This window comes from Varanus komodoensis, unplaced genomic scaffold (assembly GCF_004798865.1).
Source record: "Varanus komodoensis strain SLA01 unplaced genomic scaffold, ASM479886v1 scaffold125, whole genome shotgun sequence".
Classification (NCBI taxonomy): Eukaryota; Metazoa; Chordata; class Lepidosauria; order Squamata; family Varanidae; genus Varanus; species Varanus komodoensis.
Window position 1 is genome coordinate 219,909 of NW_025335360.1, and position 25,675 is coordinate 245,583.

The window sequence follows — 25,675 nt, forward strand, 5'->3', positions numbered from 1 at the left end:
GTTTGCTGTTTAATGCATGCAGCCCTTTAGCACTGACTTTGACTCTTCAGGAAGCTGTTCTCCTATTCAAAATGTATGAAAGGAGTCCTACTAGTTTATAATGTAAGATTAAAAATAACAGTTTTTAGTGCCTGAGCAAGAGCTGCAGCTAAATCATAATGGAGATATACATAGCATTAAGGAAAAAAACAATATTGCAGTGTTATCTTCATTTTAAATGTCAAAAGGGTTTTGCGGCTCCCGGTGTTTTCTTTTGTGTGGGAAATGGGTCCAAATGGCTCTTTGAGTGCTAAAGGTTGCCAACCCCTGCTCTAGGCAGTAAGCAACAGCAAAATTACAACTAGACAAAAACGTTAAAACCATCATTAATATATATATATATATATATATATATATATATAAAAGAAACTGATAATTTAACCAAAGATCATTCAAAAACATGTCCAGGTGAGACAGACAATGAAATTTACAAAATTACAACCTGAAGTCTTTTTATTAGGCATTGTGCCTGATGATGTTGATAAACAAGCAATGTATTTGATTCTACATGTAATTACTGCAGCAAGGATTGTATTTGCCCAACATTGGAGGAGTGAAGAACCACCCACTGATGAACTGATTTTAAAATAGATTCTGGACTGTGCTGAAATGGACAGGCTGACTTTGTCTCTGAAGGAGAAAGAGGATACGTACTTCTATCAAACTTGGAACTCTTTTTATTATTGGCTAGAGAAACGGGACTATGCTTAGATTTGAATATGTCTACAGATTGTTATACAAAAAAATGGGGGACTGACCCAGTAGGTCTGATGTCTTTGATGACTGATGCTTCTAGTTTTTTTTTTTTAGTTTGTAGAAAATAATAATAAAACTTACTTAATTTTCTTTACAAAATTACAGTAATATTAATAAGCATCTAAGTGTTGTAAGCCGCCCTGAGGCTTCGGCAAGGGGCGGCATAGAAATGTAATAATAATAATAATAATAATAATAACAATAATAATAATAACAACATCCATTATTAAAATAAAGTATTAAAATTATTAAACTGGGTGGAGAAGAAATATATTTTTCCCTGGCCCTAAAATGAAAGCAAGCGGTTCTGCTCAGCCATTTCACTACTAATAGGAGAGGCCCTACTTCCAGAAGACGGCAAAAGATTGATTGCATATTTAGGAATCTTGAGCTCTTCAGGCAAATCCAAGACTCCCCAGGGGCATGACTGTGCCATGAATAATGAAACCTGTTTCTGGAGCACAGGAGACTTTATTTCGATCAAACCCCCGAGAAACCATTTTTCATGTTCTGGTATATATGTTTCTGGCCATCCTTGCTGGGTAGTCTGGGAGTACTGCCTAAATGTTGAGAAACTTGCCTGGGGCAGGGTATGGGCTTTACCGATCCTGGTGGAAGTTGTAGCCACACCTTTGGTTGTTGGCTGACAATCCTCAATTGCTCTTATCTGCACATACCATTCAGGCACACCCCTTGTCTCATTACACCAAGAACAGCAGAGTGGTCCAGTCCAGCGATGAGACTTTTGCACAGGAGAACCAAGCCTTATATAATTTAGCCTGTCTTTGTTTGTCCCTGTGAACTTTTCTTTCCTCTTTTCTTTCTTTTTCACTGTTTTGCATAATTTAGACTTCTTATTGGATGAGGGAGCTGTAGAGGTCAGCAAGACACCAAAAAAAAGATGACAGAAGGAATGGAGGACAATTTGGGGAGGCCTGGAAAATTATTTAAATTGCTACTACAATGCCTCCGCAGGAAAGGATCTCCTATAAGCTTCATGACAGCTCACATTAAGGAACTAATATGAACAAGGTAGAAGATACTGGAGCCCCCACTCAAACCACTGGAAATTATAGCCACCCCACTGATTTTGAAATAATTTATCAGGTATTACCCACTATCTGTTTTATGCCCAAAAGAAATGCGGGGGGGGGGGATCTTCAGGCAGTAAAAAATACCATCTTGTGTGGCTTTTCTGTGCTTGTACACAAACATGGCACATGTGAATCCCTGGCTATGCCCTCGAATTCTGCAGAAACAAAAAAGGAACAAGGAACTTCATACACAGGGTTGTATGTCTAAAGACCAGGGAAGCCTGTACGGATCAATGCTGATAATAAAGATCCACCATCCTCCATACTCTCCCAGTGCCCCCAACAACTTTTTGGGAAAATGGGCTTGGAAATGCAAAGGCTGGCATTTAAAAGCCCCATCTAGCTACAGAAGTTACTAAGCCAAAATGAGGAATCCTTACTTCTTCCTGTTGTAGAAGTCTTTGAAGGCAGACTTTTTCTGCCCATCTGACTCAACAGCCACAGAGAAGAGGGCTAGAAAATTCCAGAAGGTAAATAGGGTTTTCCATTCCAATTAAATCTGCCCCACCCAAACAATGCCTTGTATCCCCATTCTGGTGTTTAGAGACATCAAAGAAACCTGTTCCTTGAGTCCCAGAAGGCTAAAATGCATCTATTTAATCTGAATGGAGCATGCCGTCAATTTTTTACATCCTGTGTTGCAACCAATCCAACAACTGAGCTGAACTGAAATGCAAGAAGGAAGAGGTACCAAGAGCTCCAGAAGACACTATGGCAGGGGTTGCATTGCAAGCCAACAGGCAAGCCCTTACTTAAGCAATGGGGGAGGGTAATCTGCACAGGGCCAAAGGACCACCTTGGCATAATACCACTCATCCTCTTGAAGTTATCCCTAGTGATCTGCATTATACAAGCCTGAGGCAATGATGCTCTGCTTCGGCCATGTCTGTTGGTGTTTTTGCTGTAAAACTGCTTGCCTGTGACATATCTTGCTAGCAGATGTCCTGCTAATGGACATGTACCTGCCGAAGAAGCTGTCAAGTGAAGGACAGCCATGCCCCTTTCCACCCTCATGGATGCAGCAGAAAGTCTGGCAGACACACACGGAACTGCATCTTCTTCACCTTTACAGCCACAGAGTCAGAGGCTAATAAGGCACAAAGCTCTCTGCCAGTATGCACAGGATGTGCCGCTTCTGCTAGGAAGGTCTCTCCACCAAACCCAGGAGCATTGGGGCTTATTGCCTTTATTTTCTGGAAAATACTTATATGCTGAAGGGTTCAAGTAGCTTACAAAAAGGCAGCAGTTTAATTAAAACATCATCCAGTTGGGGAAAAAAACTGGAAGCAGAAGGCTTCAAAAACATTTCTTCGTAGTACTTTTCCCATGATTTGGCTTTCTTTTGGGGGGGGGGCAAGGAGAGTAACCCTAGCACAAAATGCTGTTCCCCATTGGGAATTGTTCATAGTACATAAGTAACGTAATGTAGGACACCATCCAAAGTGGCCGCCTACAATCCTCCAAGCTCTCACTGAGAAGATGGCGAGCATCCAGTCCAGCACAGGAGCTGTGTGGAGCCGAGCCAAGGGCTGGCTCTGTGCTTGTCCCACCCGGCCAAAGATGGCTTCTTTTGCTCCAGCTCATGAGGAGGAGGAGCAGAGGACAGGATTCTGCATGTCCCGCTGGAGCCTCACCACCGCCCTGCCCATCCCACCCCCACAACTCCCCCGCGGAGAGGCAGCCCAGGGAAAGGGGGTGGAAGGAGGATGCTCTGCAGCTGGAATCCCAGTTCAAAGCTTGGAACACCTTTTGGAGGTCAGAGCTCAGACACTGACCTAGCCTTTGGCCGTCTATAAAGCTTCTAGCAATCCTAAGATTGTACCCTTAAATAGATAACTTATGGACAGAAACTGAAAACAGAACATAGGCAACTCATTTCAATAAAATAATACTCAGAAAAATCATGGTGTTTATTATCTATATTACTGCAGGAACACCATTCCAACCGCCAACCCTAAATTTCACCAAAATGATAAACTGCAAGCAATGAGCTGCTGCTACTTCGAATGATGGAAGATCTCTGTCTTCTATACTGCACAGCACTATCTACATTATTCTCAATGCAAGTAGTTCTGATAATATGTTACCAGCTAGGAAAACCTGCTGTTTGCCATATCTGAACTTGCACCTTTATTACCCACAAACCACAAATACGCTGCACATATCTAACTGTCCTAGTCAGTTGTGGCCTGAAAGGAAGAAAAGCCCCATCTTGTGTAAGGTCAGAGGCACAACTTACTCACCCCAGGTGAGGGGCTTCTTAGAAGCCTGACACATCTTCTCCAAAAGCAGAAATTGCTGTTAGGATAAAAGGCAACTGCATGAACCCTTTCTAAACACATCAGTGACCTGCTTTGGGGCTCTGTAATTAAAATAGTTAAATGGTGTGACTAGACATGATTATATGATGGTGCAGTAAGACCTTCCATGCCTTCTGTGTTTTGCCCCCTAGCCCAGTGAACGGTGGCAATGGGCCAAGTGAGCCGCCACTGAAATACAGCCCTACTCCAGACCCAGGAAACTGCCTGCGCAGGCCTGCTGCAGGCCTATTATTCCCGCTAAGCTGGTCAGAGGGTGGTCTTATGTACACACCCTCAAGATTCACACAGGGAGATTCACAGGGGCAGAAGGATCGCATGCAACCGTAACAAAGCATCTCTTTAAAACCAAGCCCTCCACACTCCGCCTCCTCCCAAGCCGTTTCTGCAGGCCCAGGAGAGCACAGCGAAGGGAAAGCCAGGCCCCTGCCTTGTGCTCCGGGCTCCCCAGCCACTGAGGCCTTCACAGCGGTCCAGGCAGAGCCACCCGCCAAGCAAGGAGCCACACAGAGCTGGTCTCCTGGCTGCGCTAGCTCCAGGTCTAACCCCGAGCCTGGCAAGAGCGCTGGCTGGCGCGATGGGCCTGGCTCTGGCGTAGCACCAGGCAAAGCCTTCTGCCAGAGGCTGTGGAATGCGCTCTGCTAGCAGAACGGCTCATTCCTGGAAAAGCCTCAGCACAGCAGGAGGGAGAGAAGGGGCTGGGCAGCAGAGAGAAAGGAGAGCACGGCACTCCCACTCCGTCCACCCTGCGCACCTCGGAGAAAACGCCTCACCACAAACAGCTCACTAACCACCAGCCCTGTAATGTCCAAATAGGATAGATAACAAGCATTTCAAATGCAGGAAAATCTGTGCAGAACACAGCCAACAACGTTAGCAGGATTATACTAAATAAATAACATGCTTGCAAACTGACTTATTTTGCAGTTTACGTGGGGCACAAAGAATGGGATTTCTTCAGGTAGAAAGGCCAGTCCTGGTCAGAGTCCAAAATAGCAAACACAACAACTGGACCATACGTGCAAGTCCATGATGGACATTACTGAGTTGGAAAAAGTACAGAGAAGGACAATTAAAATGGTCAGGGAGCTGGAGCAACCCCTATCAGTAGCAGCTACAACAACTTAGAAAACTTGTCTAGCTTAGAATAATGTCACACTCTTCCAGAGGTTTCTGTAAGATCATTAGGCAATTTTTCTATTTAGAAGATATTATCACAGATGCTTGGTTTTACAGTTCTCAAAACTGTGAATTTGTGTCTGCAGAGATCATATGCTTCTTCAAAGCAAAAATGTTATAAAATAAATATATATACTTGAGAAGAACACCTTAATCTCATTGCTCCTTTGCAAATCAATGCATACAGGATACCCTTACTGCTGAAGTGCTACATTTCAAAAAGTTCAGTGTATATAAGATGGTTGGGAGTGGAATAGATCTGCACAAGTAACTAAGCGCAAGGAGAACAAGAAGGTGTGAGGAGGGAGCGGGAAGCAGGAAAAATGACAGTGAAACCTTTTTTTGCAGACTCCTCCACAAGCCTTTAGATCGTTTTGTGTCTAAGCCTGAGGTATATCATATTATTCTTTCCTTGGGGGGAAAACCTATAATGATAGCAGGCTGTAAAAGAGACCCAGTTTAGGAATATTTTAATGGAGATTCTTTACCTACAGGTAAGGCAGGCAGGCAAGCAAATTATGTAGAAAACCATGATTCAAATCTTACTAACTAGTGATAGATTTCAAATCAAATAGATTTCACTAGTGATTAAATAGATTTAAATCCACCGTGGACATGATAGAGGTGTTCAAAATAATGCATGGTATGCAGAAAGTGGAGAGGGAGACTTTTTCCCCTTCTCCCATAACACTCAAGCCGAGGGCCATTCCATGAAGCTGCCTGGTGGGAGAGGCTTAGGACAGATCAAAGAAAGGACTTCTCTGCACAGCACACAGCTAAACTATGGGATTTGCTGCCAGGTGATGGCGGCCAATCCGGATGACTTTAAAAGGGGATGAGCCAGATTCATGGGCGAGGGAGGAGGCTATCAGTGGCTACTAGCTTTGCTGGCCATGTGCTCCCTCCTCTGGCAGAGACAGCGTGCCTGCATGCACCAGCTGCTGAGGAGCTCAGGCAGGCAGAGGTCTTGCACCCATCCTGCAGGAGGGATCCTGTGGACAGTGAGCTTCATCGCTGAGCAGGGAGTAAAACTTGGATCTCCCTAGTCTCACTTCAACCACTCCATCACCCGCACTCTAGCTTCCTGTGCCAATGAGTCTTGTCTTGTACAAGCCACCACGGGTGGAACCCTCTGCAAGGCTGGGCAAATAAAAGACTTACAGATCTCAGTACGCCAAAAGCCATAAGCCTTTTTTCTGTCTAAACTTGCACAAAATCGAGCCTTCAGTTTTAAGCACTTCTGAAAATTAAGATCGACTATCCTGCCGTGCTAGCTGGGGGAACAAATAGAATTAGGACAGAGCTCTTCATGGAAAGCAAGTTCTGGGCCAAGGGAACACAAATTCTGCTCCAAGAAAAGCTGCCATTTTTTATTATATATTCTTTTTCTGCTATTCCTGATGCCCCATGCTGGACTCCTGGATACCATACAGAGCCCCTGCTGAGATTTCACAAGGCAGAGCTGATGCTGGAAAAGACCAGATCTGCAAAGTGGTAGAAATACTCTTTTCTGTCCTTTTTTTCTAGGAAAGCAACGAATTCTATGACCAATTCCAAAATTTGAAGCTGTGCACCACTCGCTGAAACAACATTGCTGCGGAACAGACAAGACAGCAGCACTAAATCAGATTGCAGATTTCAAAAGCCCAAGAGAACCTTTCTATCCAAGCTTTGGTTGCAGCTATGCCACCAGTTCACTTATGGAAGGCTCAGTGGATAAAAAGAACCAGAGGATGCTTCAAGTCACCTGGCAGGCAACAAAACTAAGCAACAAGTATGAGACAAGGCGCCCAAGGGCCTCAAGAGCCCTACCGACTGCACCCATTTAGTTAGAACCGAGCTAAAACAGGGCAGAGACATTCCTAGTCAGATGCCCTGGGCTCTGGGGGAGCTAGTTTCTCTGAAATAATCTTCTCCGGCATGGTTTCATAGCCCGTGATGGATGAGAGAAGTCCTCTTAAACTATTGTGTTTGTTCCATTGTTCACGGTGCCATTTAGTGGAAAGGCAAGGGACAAACTGAACACATATGTAAGGAAAAAGCCCCAGTCAGGGCTAACCAGCAAGCTACCATTCCTCCCCCACATGCCTGTTGCAAACAGGTGCACTGCAACCTGAGGTGGAAGGAGGTGCTGCGTTTTCCAGGCAAGTGCAGAAGGCCAAATGGCCACTCTTTACACGAAGACCTGGCCAAACTACGAGCTTCATACTGCCTGTGGACGAAAAGGGCTGATGCTGCATTCCATGCCACATGTCTATGCCTGCAGAGGACTCGGAGGGCCAACTGTACACAGAATCAGGGCCACTTCGCCTACTAGTTCTCTCAGCATACATCAAGCTAGCATGTTAAGCCACATCTGCAAAGCTGGAATGGCATGGGCCTGCAGCCAGATGGGCAACCACACGTGGAACTGGAGCAGGGGGCTGGACTCGATGGCCTTATAGGTCTCTTCCAACTCTTCTACTATTCTATGCTATTTTATTCCCAGTTTCTAGTCATACACCCCTCAAGAAGCAGGGTGTTCTCCTCTCTCTCCAAAATACTGACAGAGCTAGAAATGCTAACCAAGGGTAATCCTAAATTATAAAAGCCCCAGCTAATGAAAGCAAACTGTGCACGGCTTCCACTTTGACTTGGTCTTCTCTCTAAAACGTTTCAGTAGCAGGGCCTGGCCACATTTCAGCTTTCAAAGAGTGTGTGTTTCTTCCAAAGTCAATATGCTGCAGCTAGTTTGGAAGCTCTCTAGCTCAGAGGACAGGATAGTGCCAGATAAACGACATGAAGTGAATTTACAGAAGCCTCAAAATAGTAACTGCCGCAAAACTGGCGAGTTATGAGAGAAAATGCTTTGTCCAAGCCTGCGCACCCTGGCATGTTACCTTGTTTGGGGACACTCCAAATAGAGGCCCCACATGCACTGTCAGATTTCCTTGCAGAGCACAGCGTGGATGGAGCTTGCATACAAAATGAGAGCTAGTGCTGCCTAGTGGTTAGAGCACTAGACTGGAACTCAGGAGAATTGGGTTCTAATCCCCTCTTGGCCAAGAAGCTCACAGTCACTGACTATCAGCCAAGCTACCTCACAGAACTGTTGTTGTGAGGATACGATTGAAAAGAGGGAAATTATATAAGCTGCCTTGAGTTCCTTGGAAGGGAAAAAGGTGGGATATAAATATAATTAATTAATTAATTAATTAGTTGGTGGGGTGCATGGGACCCGCTGGTGCGAGACATAGTTAATGTTCAAAAGATTTTTTCTATGCTACGCTCCACCAATGCCACACACTAGGACCCACTGCAACACAACTGGGCCAGAATGTCAGGCATGAGTTCTGACAAGGGACTTGTCGCTGTGTGAGTGCTACCGCCAGCTGCATGGCTTCTTGAGCTGGGAAGGGTGGCTTGGGCCAGCTGGCCAGTGGTTTTAAGGCTGCAAGCCACAACGCTCTTGCCACGGCCAAACGGCTTTGCTGCTTACCAGCAGTAAACGGGAATTTCCGCAGGTTGCTACAGCTCCATCACACATCTGGATTCCGTTACACAATAGCTCTGGCTTAATACAAGGACAATGTGTTGTTTCCTTACTAGGGGCGTAAATCTAGACGAATAACCAGTGCCCACATGTCCTGACTTTTGTAAAGCATAAAACCTGGGGAGGGCTTTTCTCAGCCCCACCTTATTTTCCTTCTACCAGCCAGGAGGAAGGTAGATAGTGCCCATAACAACATTCATCACACTTGCCAAGAGAAGTTCCCATTGTGTTTAAAGCAGCAACTCTAGGCAGCGAGGGCATGACTAAAGCTCCCTTGCGTCACACAGCCATGGGTATCAAGGACTTCCCAGTCTCGCATGGGCTCCACACCTTCCCTGATCACTTCCTTCTGCCATCAGTCTCCAGTGAGGAAGGGTGTGTGGAGAAAGCACAAGCACACCTGGCTTGCAAAGCTGCCCCTCTGCGGCTGACGCACTGAGGGTGCATCTGAAAGCAACGCATGGTGAGGGCCCACATGCATTTAGAAGTTTCCCTGGCTGCAGACCCACTCCAAGGTTCTCTCCTTTTTGAATGGGAGTCTGATTTTCTCCCCCCGCCCCATGGATTGGATGAAATCAGTGGGCATGGTCACGGTCACCTCCCCAGCCTCACCTTTTGGACTTTCTCCATGACTGAAGGTACTGAGAAGGGCAGCCCAGGCCGAGTCCCTCACTGTCTGCACTCTGCCCCCGCATTATCTTGAGATCTTTTATGAAATGCTTGTCTCCTTCCTAAACCTGTGCCTTTCATGATGACCACAACATTTCACTGGTTCACTGTTTATCTGACTTAACTTTCTGATCTGTAATAGTAAGTCAGACTATTTTATAACTGAAATAGCTTGGACTTTCATATTACTATAGCTGTCCGTTAGGGTAACAGTTTCAAACATACACTTTCTTTGATGCGGCAGTAGCATAACACAGGATGGCTAAGAAATTAAACACTTCTCTCTCAACTTACTAAAGCAAGACTGCAGAACCCAGCAAAACACCCCCTCGCCATTCCTAGTCTAATCTGTCAAGGGTTTTGTTCCAAAATCCAATTGCTACCAACTTTTTGGAAGTTACCCCACTCATACCCAAATTAAAATGGAAACCTTTCAGTACTGTACAGCAAGCCACCCATTCCGGAAGTAAAAAATATTTTAATTAAAAAGCTCAAGTGGAAATGCATAGTCTGATTTTATAACCTCTGTAGATCCCCATTTTGAAACTGGCATTAAGGCAAAAAGCATTATACCCACTGGAGCATTTCAGCCCTACTGTGCTCCCAGCAGCCACTTGAACGCACCCATGGCGCCTTATAAGAGACGCTGCGCCGCATCCTCTCTCCAACAGAAAACCAGCAGGCAGAGCTGAAGGCTAGGCTAACTGAGCCCAAGAGCCAGGAATACCTGAGAGCCGAGTTATATACTGCAGTGATATGCAAGGACTGGAATATAAGAGTTCTCAGCCTGCTTTTCCATTTCTGGCAGGAAATACTTCCATCAGAGAGAAGTATCACCCAGGAATCCACTGATATGCAATGACAAACACCCCATTCAGCATGTTTTTACTGCCCTTCTCCCACCCCCACATCAATCTGATGATCTCACCAAGCACAAATGAGGACCAATGGGTTGCATCATTTTACGCATTGTCAGCAACTTTCCTAATTCCCAGGGAAGGGTGCCATGAACAGCAACGGGGCAGCTTAGAAACTGACTCACAGGGCCCATGGTGCAGGAGACAGAGAGGTGCACTGCCTCTTGGGCATGTGAGCAGCCGAGGAGAGAGTGGCTCGTTTCTTCCTGCTTCAGGACTTGAACTTTGAGTCAGGATCATCCAGGGGCTGAACATATTTTTAAAAGAAGCAGGGATGGATTTAAAGACACCCTATTTTGAAATTATTGTTACTGTTATGATTACTATGTTTGTGCCATTACTACTACTATTCTTACTGCAAACTTGGTAGATCATTTGGGGAGGGGAGAATTACTGGAAAGGAGCGAATTCATGTCCCAGTTTGATTAGAAAAGTCAAAAGATGGCTTGGACTGCCAACCGTGGTTTGAGCTTCCAAACATAGGTGCCCTCATGATTTAGATCTGCTTCTTTGATTTCTCTTTACATCTGCAGAAGCCTCTGAAAGCAAAGCACAAGCCCCCAGTATGGGTCTTCAGTTCTGCCATGAAATACTGCACCAAGCCACAGCTGAGAAACTGACTTCAAAGCCCTCATTTCCAGTTTTGATTTGCTGGTCAGTCCTAGGCCCTGGTTCAGCGTTTCCTACATCACGGCAAAAAAACATTATGCTATCTTGATCATGGATTGGTACGGTGCTCAACTGAACCTAAGTATGCGTAAACACCAGATCGTCTGCACCATTCTTGAAGTGAGCTCTTATGCAGAATGCTGCTGCTAGAAACCCTTCTCAGCAGTGAGAAGAGGTTCCAGAATAGGTGTTTTAGATGCCAGATGTGTCCTGCTAGAAAACAAAATATTGACACTTATACCCGTGTTTCATGATCCAGGTCTTAAGCTGAGGTGGGATGTGCTTCTGGAATATTCAAGCCACAGCTGCAGTCTGTCATGTTACCTGAACCCAGGTACAGGGTTTTATTTTTATTTATTTTCGATTTAAACAACCCTCGCATAACTCCAGGACAGGCCAAGCATTATGCAGGGTGATTTAACTCTCAAACAATCCAGGCTGCCCTGGTTCTGAGGACACAATAAGCCATAGTTCATAGCTTCAGCCGGCACACTTTGGTGCCCCCCACAGCTTAATTAGGTCACACTGGATTATTTGATTGTGTGAACTGCCCCTTGCTGTCTGTTGGCAGCAGATGCATAAGACCCAAAGGGCAACCACCCCAGATCTGAAATCCTAGAAATTAATCTTAAAGAAGCATCCGCAGATCAAACAATTTCTGCAATTGCTTCATTATTAGCTTAAGAATAAGACGAGCAAGTTCAGGCTAAACCAGAAAGCCAGGCTAGTCCTCACTTCCAAGTAGCCAGAGGGGAAGGATGACTCACTGGTTTAACAAGGCCTGACGTGGCACAGGGTCTCTACTGGCAACCCTTTGCAGCTCAGCTCTGCTGCTGCCGACGGTGCAGATTGGTCTAGATGGCCCCCTCAAAAACCACCAAAATATACAGAATCTGAAGCCATTCTTTTCAGAACTGGAAAATGCCTTACGTCAGTAACACACAGTAAAGCACTGTGCTCCCCATGTAGAAATTGAACGTCCGTTATTCAGAGATCGTGCTTGGCAGAGGCAGAGGGAGTCCATTTTATTGCATCACAGAGGAGAGCTCCAAGTGACTAAAAGCACACCTCCAGCAGTTAGCTCACTTTTAACCTGATGAAAGCGTTACAATAGAAAGCAGCATTTTACAAAATCTGCTCCTAATTGCTATATTTCATATGGCGAAGAGCTTTATAACAGCTTTGCATAACCCACACATTAAAAAACAGCAATCAACAACTCTCTCCTAGTTTAGAGAAAACAATCCATCCTAGCTGATTGGTGACTATTGTTCTTGTTCCAGGCCCATTTTCTTGCAGGGCTGAAGCAGGTACCTGAAGGCATGGAGAGCTTGTAAAAGGGGACTCAGGATGGGCACACACCAGAGGGTGCCTCATTGCCACGGCTCCCCCTCCAGGCAACCCAGAGAACCGGGCTTCCAAATTCTCATCACCAGCGTAAATCTACAGGTACCCTTCCCCTGTACTAAACTGGATCAACTCTTTCAAATATACCTTCCCATAAAGCTCCACAGAAAGACACGACACAACATGACAAGTTACACTGCACCGAAGTACAAGCCATTTCTTAGGCAAAACACCAGATCCTCCAGAGGGGGCAGGCAATGAATTATTTGGGCCAGAGGGCTGAAGGCCTCACAGGAAAAGCGAGGCTTGAGAAAAGATGTGAAGGAAAGTGAAATAGCATCACATGGTTCGGTCCGAAAGCCCAGGCCAAGTGCACCTGGGCAATCATGAATGGTACCAAGGCAGCTCAAGGACAGAACATGCCTTGCTATCCTTGGGAGCCAGACAGCAAAAGCAAATGGGGTAGTGCCATCCAGGACGCGCCTGGAGCTCTGATGCAAGGCAGCCCCATCGCCTAACCAGACAAGCAATGCGGGGGGGGGGGGTTAGTAAAGCCAACCAGCCGCACTGTACAGCCAATGGTTGCAAACACTGTTGCCACATTTGCTCTCCACGAGTGCCAGCGCTTCCGCCATCTGCCAGGAATATGGCACAGCCAAGGGACTCCTGAAAACAGCCATCCCTGCGAGGAAATGTCAACTCGGAATACGAATGGCTGGTGTCCAGAAGGCAAGGCAAGACGAAGAGCACAGCACCAGGTACTCATTGGGGTGTTCGGTAGGAGAGGCATGCTCTGTTTGGAAAACATCTCTGCTAGACGGATAGAGGCTCCTGGCACTGATTTCAAGCAGGACAGACAATAAAAATAAATCAGTGGACTGTTCCGCCCACATCAACACATTTCTCGTATGCACATGTGTGCAAGAGGCTGCCAAATACCAGCAGCGCCTGGCTGACAGGCTGGGAATTCCAGCAGCGCTTTCTTTGTTCTCCTCTCCGTAAAGTCCTGCAAAGCTCAGTGCTGGACACATCCTGTGAAATCTGGGTGATAATTAAGTATCTCTGGCTTAATCATCTGACCAGCCATTATTTGGGAGACTAATTTTCGCTCCCCAGCTGAGACCAGGGAATTGCTCGGAACTTAAAATGGAAACGCCAGCTGTAAATGAGAGACGTCTGCAAGAATCAGGAGAGGAAAGCTGCCCCCTGCCCCCATTGCTGTGTGCCACTGATGGAAAGAGCTGTAGCCCAATCAGACAGCGTGTCTTGTACACAAAAAAATTAGTTCCAGTGCTTAGCCAGGCTTTCTCAAATATGGAAAATGGGACTTTTCTTTTTTGTGAGGAATGTATCAAATCTAGACCCGAGGTGAAGGATTTTCAACTCGGGGGTCCTGCCTTCCTTTGCAGAAACCGAGAATTTGTGCTAGAGAGGGAAGATCAACAGACAGAAGGCACAGCTCTGCTGAACAGGAAAGGGCGGACGGACAGGCCCCAGGCCTAGCTCCCCAGACACTGCACACAGTCTGCCAAGGGCAGGGAGCTTCAACAGCTTCCACACAAACAACATTATTTGCTTTGCACGAACTTTTCAGTTTAGTTCATTTTTATGCCACCCTTCTGCCAAAGAGCTCATTCGAGCATGCACCGTTCTCTGCACGCCATCGTGTTAGCCTCGCAACCCTGAATGGTCCAGAGAGAGACTGACGCAAGGTTCCTCAGCGAGCCTTGTAGCAAGTACAGAGCCGAACCCAAGGCTCCTTGGCCAAAGTCCCACGTCCCACCTACTCTAAACGCCTTGCTTACTTCAAAAAGCTACACCTTGGTCCAGGGAGCTGTTCCTCTGTCAGTTGCAGTGTTCCTTGCTCCTGAGATGCGCTCAGAAGCAGTGCGAAAATATGAGAAGCAAGGTGTCCAGTGGAGCACGACTTTTGGGGGTGGGACGGCCCCTGACAACAGCTAAGCCTGGGGAAGAGGACAAGCCCGGTGCAGCCCACCACTCAAGGACCACTCCCCATTAATATGGACCCCATGGAGTGAATACTGCTCCACCCTCTGGCAGAGAAACGGTGACGGGATGCATCTCCATGCCCTCGGCCACAGCAGAACACTCCCCCACCTGGAACTCCAAGGGGGGTGTTCCAAACTCAATGGGAGGGCAGATTAAATACTGTGACAATCGCTGCAAAGCGCACATGCGGGCAATAGAGCATCCTAACGTCACATGCCAAGTGACAGTGCCTAAACTGGCTGCCACTGCCCAGGAAAGTGATTGGAGGCAATCTGAAGACCCCACTCAAGACAGCAAGAGAAAATCCAAAACCCTCCTCACAGAGCTGCCTTGAATACTGCTTTTCTCAGCCGAAAGGCAGCACACAGATAGCATAAATGAATAATAAAATATTTAGCCATTCATGCTAGGATCATGAGGCCACACAGGCTAGGCTTCCTCCCCTGCCACTAATGTGAAGAAAAATAAATAGGAAACGTGTGTCTTTTTCTGCTTTTTGTTTTTTTTTTTTAAACATGCTTTTCCAATTCTTCCAGTCTTTCACATCTCTGCCCACCCCCACCCAGCCCACAGGCCTGCCAGCTCCATGCATGCATCAATGCAGGTAAGCAGAAAGCCTTCACACAAAGGAAGGTCCTGGGCCAGTCACATACACCCTCTCATGGAGGTGCCCCAGATGCATACGCCAAAGGCCTGGCCCATGGGGGGGGGGGAGTGACCCGAGCATCTGTGGCTGGACCAGCTCACATGGTCCCACAACCCCTTCCAATAATACTTTAAATACATGAAGTGATTGATATTAACCCCATTCCTTCAGAAAACAACAATTCAGTCACTGCAGCAGGAACTAAAATAAAATTACCAGTACTACAATACCATTCTGTCTACCACGCAGAAACATTTGGAATACTGCGTATAATTCTGGTCAGCGCGTGTCAAAAAGTAGCAGAGGACTAGAACAGGTATAGGAAAAAGCAATAAAAATGATCAAAGGATTGGAGCGCCTCCCCTAAAAGAAAAATACGAAACCATTAGGTTTGTCGCTTTCACTTAGAAAGATGTCTGGAGGGAGTGGGGAAGGAAAGAGAAATACAGATACATAAAATCATGAACTATATATAGAAAAACAAACTTTATCCTCCTTACATACTAGACTCAGCATAAACAAAAGGAAATATTTTTTCACATAGCACATAATTAACTCATGGAATTCACCATCCCCAATTGTGACAGCCAGTAGTTTAGAGAGCTTTTTTAAAAGGATTAATAACGTTCACCCAAGAAGACTGGTCTGTCAGCGATAACCAGGCCCTAATTAGACCTTCATGGACGGGACACGGGAGCACCCCTGGGAAGGTCCCATCTATAAGCTTTCCACCACTGACACGGAAGAGTTGGAGACCTCCAGTCCAACTCTGCAAAACAACCCTTGCATTGCTGTGCAATTGTGTTATCAGCACTGTCTCTTTTCCCGGTGCCAAGGAACATTGTTATGTGCTGTCAAGTCATCTCTGACATACGCCAACCATACGGATGAATGCCCTCCGAAAGGCTCCTTTTGTCCAGATATATTTCTTTGGGGCAGCTCTTCACACTGTGTAGCCCAAATAAGCCAAGCAGCACCATCCATTGTGGCTGGGCAAGGCAGAGACTTGACAAACCACCAGGTTTTGCTCTCTGTCTGGAACACCAAAGACAGGGGAAGGGGGTCATGCAGGAGGCACTCCCTGATACCTAGGTGGTGGGAGGTATTTGGCTTGGAAGGTGGGTCACCAATCAAGCAGGGCTGTTCCCAAGCTTCTCTCTCCTCCAAATGTGGACCCCCACCCAGAAAACACCAAAAGCAAAAAAGGCTGGACGGTAGTTGCATCTCCTTAGGCACTGAATAATGTATTTTTCTTCCTGTATAGTAAGTAAAAAAGACAGAAGAACACACAAAACTCCTACACACACCGTCAATCCAGTCTAGTCCCATCTTTGAAACCATGGCTGCCTGCAAAGGTTTCTCGAACAGGAGCCCTTACAAACCACATATCTGAAAACTTCCAAGTGGACCAAGCCTCAGCCCTCATCCGTGCACAGCAGAGGCTGCGTGAGGCAACAAGGGAGGAAAAACAGGGAAGTGCTGAGAAGGGATGGTTAAAATCCTGTGATCCAAGGGATGCCCTCCTGACTGAGGAGACTTAGCATCAAATCAGCCACAAACCCACGGGGAGATCTTAGGAATATATGACTCTCCACCCCAGATCGCCACCCCATGTCACGATTTGGGACATGCCCCAGGGAGACTCACTGGGGAGGGACAACAGCACATGGCACAATAGCAGAGCATCTGCCCTGCCTGAGGAAGTTCCAGGTCCAATCCCCAGCGTCTCTGGGAAGGGCTAGGAAAGATTCTGGCCTGAAGTCCTGGATAACCACTGCCAGTCAGTGTTGACAGTACTGCCTCAGATGGACCAATAGTTTGATTTGGCCTAAGGCAGCATCCACGCTCCTGTCTTTTGCTGCCATGGGAAGGCCTTATTTGCCTCAGCTCTTCCTATGTTTAGCTTTAGTCTGGCCTTCATAAAAAGCAGGAGAGGGTTGCTCCTGATCTTTACTGTGTTTTTATTGATCTTCGGTTTATTGCTGTACACCACTTCAAGAGGTTACTTATACCAGAAATGTGGTACATAAATGAGCAAAATAAATGTATGGGGGGAAATTCACAGCAAGGGGAGAGTAAAACTATTCACTGCATGGGAAGTGGTGATGGCACTCAGTTGGTTGACTTTAAAAGGGGACTGGACAGATTCATGAGCAAGACTACCAGTGGCTACTAGCCTTGTGGGCTATGAGCTCCCTCCTTCACCCGAGGTGGCATCGCTGCACACACCAGCTGCTGGGGAACTTGGGCAGGCAGAAGTCAGAATGCGCTCCCACGAGAGGTCGTTGAGGCCCCATCGGTGCGGGTGTTCAAGGATAGGCTGGACATGCGCATGGTGGGCATGTCGTGAGCGGAGCCAGCTGGAGCCGGGGGTCAGACTAGAAGGCCCGGGAGACCCCTTCTGACTCGCTCTGTTTCTATGTTTCTATGTCTTGCACCCATCCTGCCAGGGAGATCCTGCGGGCAGCTGGTTTGCCACCGTGTGGATGGAGTGCTGACCTAGACAGATCTTTGGTCTGATCCAGCATGGCTTTTTTATGCTCTTATGTTCTAGGGAGTTTAAGACATTTGGAGAGTATATTTTTTAACAACAGCACACTTTCACTAGAAAAAACAAAAACTGTAATTAAAAGTATGTAAAATAAATTAATCGTCTTGGGCTAACAATAGATGAACACTTGGCAGTTTGCACACATATAACTGGCCATTGAGTTCATGCAGAGAGAGAGAGAGAGAGAGAGATGGATGTGTGTGTAGGCGGATTGGTTTGGGTAGAGAATGAGGAAAGAAGTCTTCTGGAGAAAGGGGAGAAATGCCAAATTGGCAGCTTTATCCCAGTAACCACAAGGAATGTCATTTATTTATTTTTAAATGCAAACCGGAATCCTCAGCATGTAGTATTAGAAGGAAGATGTCACACTGTGTGGCTTAATCGGACCAGAGGGCAGAGACACTGTGAAATAACAGGATAAATTGCTTCTCATCAATACAAGATCCCAGCACACCATTCAATTCCCTGAGAGAGGGAATGTGTGAGGCAGGGAGGGAGCTTTTTAAACAATTAATAATAAAAAAAAATATGTCCTTCACCCTGACCTAAGCTAGTACATTATTCTTACAGGCTGAAGCAGAAGGCAGGCTGTAGGGAAGAATGAGTTGCTGGTGGCCATAACAGAACACATCTCCCTCTTCCTTTAATTTACCACAAAAGACTATAAAGAAAATGGGTTTTCACTAGCACAACGGGGGAAGCCTGTAACAGCAGATCTACATCCAAACCATACATCTGGCTTTCAATTCAAAACAATTTGCTCTTCCTCGTTGCCTGGCAGGCTCCCATCTATGGTTTTATTTATTTATTTAAAAATTTCTATGCCTCCCCATTCGCCGAAGCCTCGGGGCGGCTTACAAAACATCAGTTAAAATATAAAACACTAAAAATATAAAACACATTAACAGTATAAAATAAGTCGCCCTGGCTGAAGAATAAATAATATTAGCAATTTATGCACCTTCCAAATTTCCTTGAGTAAGTTCTTCTCCAGTAGGGCCATCCTCATCAAGATGATTCCTTACTATTTATCTTTTTATCCATCTACCTCATTTGTATTCCACCCTTTGTCCAATGAGTTCTGGTTAGAGCGTCGTACTTACATTCACAAAAAACCACGAGGAGCAGTTTAGAGTGGAAAATAGAATCTTGGAAATGCATCCCTCCAGGTCAAGCCCCACACTTAAGCCTCCACACCATGCTTGTTGTTGTTGTTAGTCGCGAAGTCGTGTCCGACCCATCGCAACCCCATGGGCAACACTCCTCCAGGCCTTCCTGTCCTCCACCACCCCCGGAGTTCACTTAAGCTCACACCGACTGCTTCAGTGACTCCATCCAGCCACCTCATCCTCTGCCGTCCCCTTCTTCTTTTGCCATCTATTGTTCCCAGCTTCAGGCTCTTCTCCAGGGAGTCCTTCCTTCTCATTAGCTCCCATCCAATTCCACTTAAAACCACTTCGTCAGGTTCACACAATCACAGCGCAAGACATAAGCAACAATGGCTTATGTCCCCACCAAGGGCACACATGCCAACAGAATTTGCTTAATTATTCTCAATGCAGTGGGTGGCCACGCTGCATAGACCTGGGGAGCATGGCTTCTTGAAGTAGGCAGCAAGCCCCCAAAAGCCACAGGATGTTCTTGAGCTGTTACCCACCGCCAGCAAGCCACACGGCCTGGCTTCACACAACAAGGCGTAGCAAGCTGGGCACCTGTGGGTGCCCAGCGCAACACAACAGCCTGCATGGCTACATGTCATGCAAAATGGCGCATGGTTATCACCTCTCTTTCCCCTCTTAACCTAAAATGACCGTTTCAGCCCTTGATGTGTGCACTAGCACAGATATGAGTATGGTTCCCAGCTCAGCCTTGAGCCAGAGAATCTGAAAAGAGAACAAGAACCACCATTTGTAAAGTGTTAATTTTGGGGAGTAGCCCCAGGGGTCTCTTATATGTATACCAAGAGATAAGGGAAATGATGTCCAGCCTGAATCTGGGGAGAAATTGAGACCAATACACTTACAAATCTGCAGTTTGTCTCTTCTTTGTCCCTCGCAACATCCTAGACAAGCCAGCCTCCGTTTTTATGTTAATCTCCAGTGCAGACATCAGCAAGCTCTTCTCCAAATTAGCACTTCGTCCCTCTTGTGCCAAGAGCCCAGGCCTGAGCACAGCAACATTCCAGGCCTGGTGTCCCCATTGTCATGTAGAAGGCTAGATCCTCCCTTGAATAGAAGTGGGGCCCAGTCTGGGCCACCTAACACATAACTATTACTGTGCATATAGGACCTTTGTTGCATTGGCATTCTTGGAAAAATTGCTTTGCTTTGAAAATATCCCCACGCTCAAAAGGATTAGGGTATAGAGTTATTTTTTTTCACAGCAGTTTTTATCCACTTTGGGTCCCAGATCAGTCTAATTTGCTGCCCCTTCTTAAATGCTTCATTTTTGTCCTATCGTTTGTGGGCCACAAGGTCAAACTCACTGCTCTCTGTGGATTGTATTATAAAACTCGAAACATAGTCCTCTTTCCAAAATTTACTACCGCCTTTCTTTGTACAGAACCTTTTCAATTTGTCACAGCTTAGCTTCTTTGTTGTAATATGTCGCCATTAGAGAAATGTGAAAAACAACTTTACTCACCATAGTTAAACTATTTGGTGACCAGGTCTGCATGATCAAAACAACCTACAGTCTACTGACCATGGATTCTGCAAGCACACTGAAGCAAATGAGTGTGTTGCTTCTCAGTCACTCATGCACTTCTGTTTTCAGTTTACAAACCAGGAATGCCCTCTTCCTGGGTTTCCTCATGACAGATGAACCTGAAAATTCTGGGTTGTTTAAGGTTTAACAACTAGGAATTAACCCAGTTTTTCCAGGTTCACACATTATTTTATTGCACTGCACTGATTGCCCACCTTTCTTCCTCTTGCAAGGAATCTAAGGTGGCTCACAAGGTGGCTTTTCTCCATTTTATCCTTTGTCAGCACAGCGAGGGAGGGAGGGCTGAGAGGCAGTGACTGGCCCAAAGTCACCCTGTGAGCTTCCCAGCTGAGTGGGCTTCTTCAGATCTTAGTTCTAGGCCAACACTCTTAACCACTGTACCACACAAGTTCTAGGTGTTTAACTTAAAGCAGCAGAATGGGATAGGAGGCGTTGCATGTATTTGTTCTCACCTGCCCCCCCCCCCATTTCTGGGGCTAAACAATCCAGGAACTGACCACAATGAGCAAACAAGAGCAGTCTCAAGAGAGCTGACCAAGGCTCATATCCCACCACTATCATAGATCCCTTCTATAGCCTCAAGCAAAACGGCTCCTCTCAGCTTCCATTCCCAGTTACAATGGTGTGTCTCACAACATAGTTGCAAGAGTAAAAGATGTTTAAGAAAAAGTAAAACACTTAGCAAATTATTCTAAGCAACCACCTTGATTGTCTGCTTAGGACAATTGAAGAAGGCCAAATATTCAACTCTTTTATTGATTACAGCTATTATGTTTTTTCTGATATTATTTAAATTTCAGATCAAGTTCATCATAAGTGGAAACAATTTACACTAAATATCTCCAACAAGCTTCACTGTGTAAAAACTCATCTTTTGAAAGGGGGGGGCTATGTGTCACTTGCAACGTAACTTAAAGTGATTTCAAAGAATATTTAGATCTACTACTATACACTAAAGTTCTTCCCTTTGACTAATTAATGCTTCCAACTGGGTTGCCTATGTACATACTTAGTCTAATAAGGTAGATTGTCAAACTTCCCATTCTAGAGAGGAGAAACTGAGGCTGAGAAATGCAGACTTGCTGGACACCACAAAATGCATCCTGGCATGCGCATGGCTTGAGTCTGGGTCTTTCAGGTCTGATTGAACTCACAATTCCTTGCAAAACACAAAGGGAATCCCAAAAGATTTCCAAGTTTTTGTAAACACACAGCTCTCCCATAGGCAGTCAAGTATGCAAATTGCACATGTGTACAACTTCTATTTAGATCATCTCTTCTGTATGCAGACTGTGAAAGGAATTATTCCCAAATCTAGTATTTTATGTTTGCATCACACTAGAATTCCAACATTACTGCATCAAAGTTAGTAGGATAAATGGCGGCCGGGGGGGGGGGTCTTCCATATTATCTTTACAACAACCCACTAAAGTAGCTTGGCCTGAGATACAGATATTAGCCCAGCAAAAGTTTAAACTTGGGATACCCCAGTCCAAACTTGACACTGTAGTCATTTCCCACCCTGGCTCTCTGTTGATCTAGTTCAGAATACATACAATGCCCTGCATTTAGCCTCCTTTGTTTGTAGCACCCTTCCCCAACCTGGTGCCCTCCAGATGTTTTGGACTTTGGTTCACAGTAGCCCCACCCAGCATGCTGATGGGCAGGAAATTGGGGGGTTGAAGTCCAAATCAGCTGGGGGGGGGGCATCAATTAAGGGAAAGCTGGTTTAGAGCTGTAAATTTTCAGCTCACATGGCAGTGTTGCAGTGGAAATATCAATTTTTTCCAGAGTAAGATTTCAAAGATCCTAATGTGCTGGTTTATAAACAATATACCCACAGCTTGTGTTTCACCAACAGAGGCAGCCCCCTTCTGCCCAGAAAGCAACAGCTGTTCAGCAACATCCCCCAAAAGTTCCACTGAAAGACTAGAGGCTAGAAAGAAACATAACATTTACTGAAATCAACAGAAATTGAGAATGACAAATTTACTCCCGGCAAACATGAGCCACAATTTTATCATCCTCTCTGGACAGTGTGTATCTTGGCAAAACATGACATAACCAGTAAAACCAGCATATCAAGGCTTCATTTATATGGGGAGAATACAATTACTTTTCATTGATTTTTCTCCCTCCAATTTCCCCAAGTCTTCAGAAATGCCTGCACATTTCTTGTTAGGTACAAACCACTCTTTGGGGCCATGCACAAAGTTAGAATAAACAAACCATGGGACTGCATATCATTGCAGAATGCAGTTGAGGAAAATCAGATTCAAATGTGCCACGTATCAAATGTTTCCTGCTGATGGAAAGGTTGTTCACCAGGAAAAAAGATTCTCACGTCACTTTTTGCTGAAGCATTTTGAGATGGAAGACTCTCCATGAAGGAAGCCCCAGCCTTGAATTTAGAACAGCTAAGTAGGGATGTCAGGGAGAGGTCATTTTAAAGGGTGTTCATTCATAGGGTCACCAAATGTTAGAGACAATTTGACTGCACGTAACAACAAACAACACACACGCTTCCACTACTAAGCAATGTAGCACCAAGGAGGCTGGTTCATGCACTTCTTCTGAACTTGAAGAACAGCTCTTACCTAGGGAGGTCGTGGGCTCTCCCATGCTGGAGGCATTCAAGAGGCGGTCAGCCATCTGCCAAGGAGACTTGGAGTCCTGCACTGAGCGGGCTGTTGGACTTGATGGCCTTATAGCCCCTTTCCAACCCTTCTATTCTGTGATTCTCTTATAGCAAGTAGTCCAATCAGGATGCAAGCTGGGAGAGGCAGCTTCTTGCCACAAGAGGAAATTTCTCTGCTGGGCTGCAAAACTAACCAATTTGCTGCCCAGTTCCCAAAAATAAGTCATTGCATAAGATATAGGCCTGGGATGCAGAGCCTCAGACAAGGGAGGGGGGCAAATCCAGTCTCCTCAGCTCAGTCTGACCCTTTAGTTTCTTGAAGAGACCCTCTCCATTCCTTTTGACACAGCCACTGGTGGCTTGTTGATTTTCCAAGGATTCTGCATCTGCTCCTGCTTTTAAAAGGCTGGAGTGCCCCCCTTAGACTTTGTTCCAGGCAGTGGGAGCTGAAAGCTCAAATATGTTAGCAGATTTGGACCCACCTCTTTTGCCTGCAGCCCTCCCTCCCCTGCAATGTGGCCCCCTACAGATTCTCTGGAATGGAATTTGGACCTCAAACCGAAAGAGGTTCTGCACCAGTTGTAGGCCTTAGAAAACAAATGTTCAAAGGCACACTTGATCCCTGGAAATACCATGAGAGCCCACATACTGGAGCCAAGGCAAACTAGGAAGCATTCATATCACAGAAACTGAATAATCTAAAAACCCACAAGATATGAGGTATGTTTTCCAAGAGACGACGAGATTCTACAAAAGGGAGGAAGAGGGGAAAACCAGTCTGCCATGGAAAGAAGAGGGAAAAGCGCAGGCAGGGAGGAGGGCAGAGAAAGCTGATTCCTTGAAGAGGAATTTCTTTGTGTCTTAGGACATACAATCGAATCTGGAAAATTACAGGACCTTCAGAGTAAGGGAGAATTGTAGGGGAAGTGGACAAACCCTGGTCAAAGCATACCCAATGAAGCAGCAAGGGTCCTGATAAATAGGTGCTAGGAAACTAGTCAAGCCCAGAAGAAGCAAATTCCTTCTACCATTTATTCAGCAATAGCAACTCACTCTGCAAAACATTTAAGGAGGTAAGATCAGAGAAAGCATCACCAGGGACATCAGCGCTTCCACACATCAAAGTTGTGGAATATGACGCTACACGGCTGACCAAGTGGGATCACGCTTCTGATGAGCTTCACAAAGGTGGCCTCCTGATCTCATCCTCCAAAGGGTGATGCGTGGATACATATGGAGCATCCCAGTGCTGAGGGTTTCAGCCTGAGGGTCACATTCCACTCAGAGAAGCTCTTTGTGGCCACATTCCAATGTTAAGTGGAGAAAGGGGGGCATGACCAAAAGAACAGTAAAACTCAGGTGGACATTCTTACTGCCAGCAACTAAGCCATGAAAGAGGCATATCAGCTTTTCAGGATGGGGAAAAACTGCAGAGATGGCTGGTGGTGAGAAGCCACCTAAAGCTTCCAAACTGGACATGACATTTGGTTCTGCATTCCTCTTATAAAGAACGGTGGGAAGGGACAGCTTTTAAATCCATTCCCCGGATGCTGGGAAAACACATCCTAAATCACAGATGAAATAACGGGTGCTTCTAAAAGCAGCCATTCCCTGACTGGTACCCTCTGAATGCTTTATAGGAAACAAGGCTGGGGTAAGTGCTGGACAACACGACATGCCATACAATGGGGGAATCAGAGCACTGGCCCACCGAGTATTTTCAACGGGAATGGGTAAGCCGATGCCCGCCAGAGTGTGCAGGCTAGGACTGCCATCAGCAGCAACCGTCTTGCCCCGGAGGGGGATTATGGCCCTCCAGCATTTGGGATTGCACCAGGTTACCCACCGCAGCTCTCCGGCAGAGGACTCTTTCTCAACCCAACCAGAGATCCCACGTCAAGCAGGGGCTCTCCCCTTGCTCCTTCCCACCCTAGACTGGGAACCCTGGAAGGAGCGAGTCGGTGCCCTCTTCCCAGATTCAGCCCCGACGGGGGCCAGCGTGGGGAGAGCCCCACTCAGCAGCTCGGCAGTGGGGACGGGAGCGTGAAGGCCCCTCCTGAGAGGGAGCGGGCCGCGGCGGCGCTTCTCCCTTGCGGGGCTGCGGGGCGCGCGGGCCCTCGAGGGACCTTCCCGGCTACCTCCCGTGGGGGGCGCCCACGAGGGCCTGCTCCCCCACCAGCCTGCGGTGCGGGGGCGACAGGGCCGCGCTCGGCACGCCAAGGGGGCGAGCGAGCGAGCGAGCGGGGCATGTCCGCCTGGCGCGGCACGGCGCGGCGCGCGCCTCACCCGAAATCGTCGTCCATCGACTTGAAGTAGAACTTGTAGTTGGGCCGGTTGAGCAGCGCCTTGAAGTCGCCCAGCGTGACCCGCTCGGCCGGGATGGGCAGCTTCACCAGGTACGGCGTCTCCTGGTCGTCGAGGTGGTAGATGATCTTGGTCTCCGCCGCCGCCATGGCCCCGCTGCCGCCGACGCCCCTCGCCGGGCCGAGCCTCGCAGCCGCCCGAGCGCGGCCCAGCCCGGGCCTCCCGCGCCAAGGCCGGCGGCGGCCTCTCGCGCCAGGCGCGGTGCGGACGGCGGGCCGG

At 46.7% G+C, this 25,675-nt stretch overlaps 1 protein-coding gene across 6 annotated transcripts in view; it reads right to left on the minus strand.

Annotated features, from left to right (window-relative positions):
- The window catches only part of DVL3 (dishevelled segment polarity protein 3), a 52,693-nt gene extending 27,141 nt beyond the window's left edge, over window positions 1-25,552 (minus strand). For all 6 annotated transcript variants that reach the window (XM_044422309.1, XM_044422311.1, XM_044422307.1 and 3 more), the window contains exon 1: window positions 25,379-25,552. In XM_044422309.1, the coding sequence (XP_044278244.1) occupies window positions 25,379-25,545 (167 nt within the window). In that variant the 5' untranslated portion in view covers window positions 25,546-25,552. The remainder of the gene's footprint in view (window positions 1-25,378) is intronic.
- Between the last annotated feature and the right edge of the window lie 123 nt (window positions 25,553-25,675).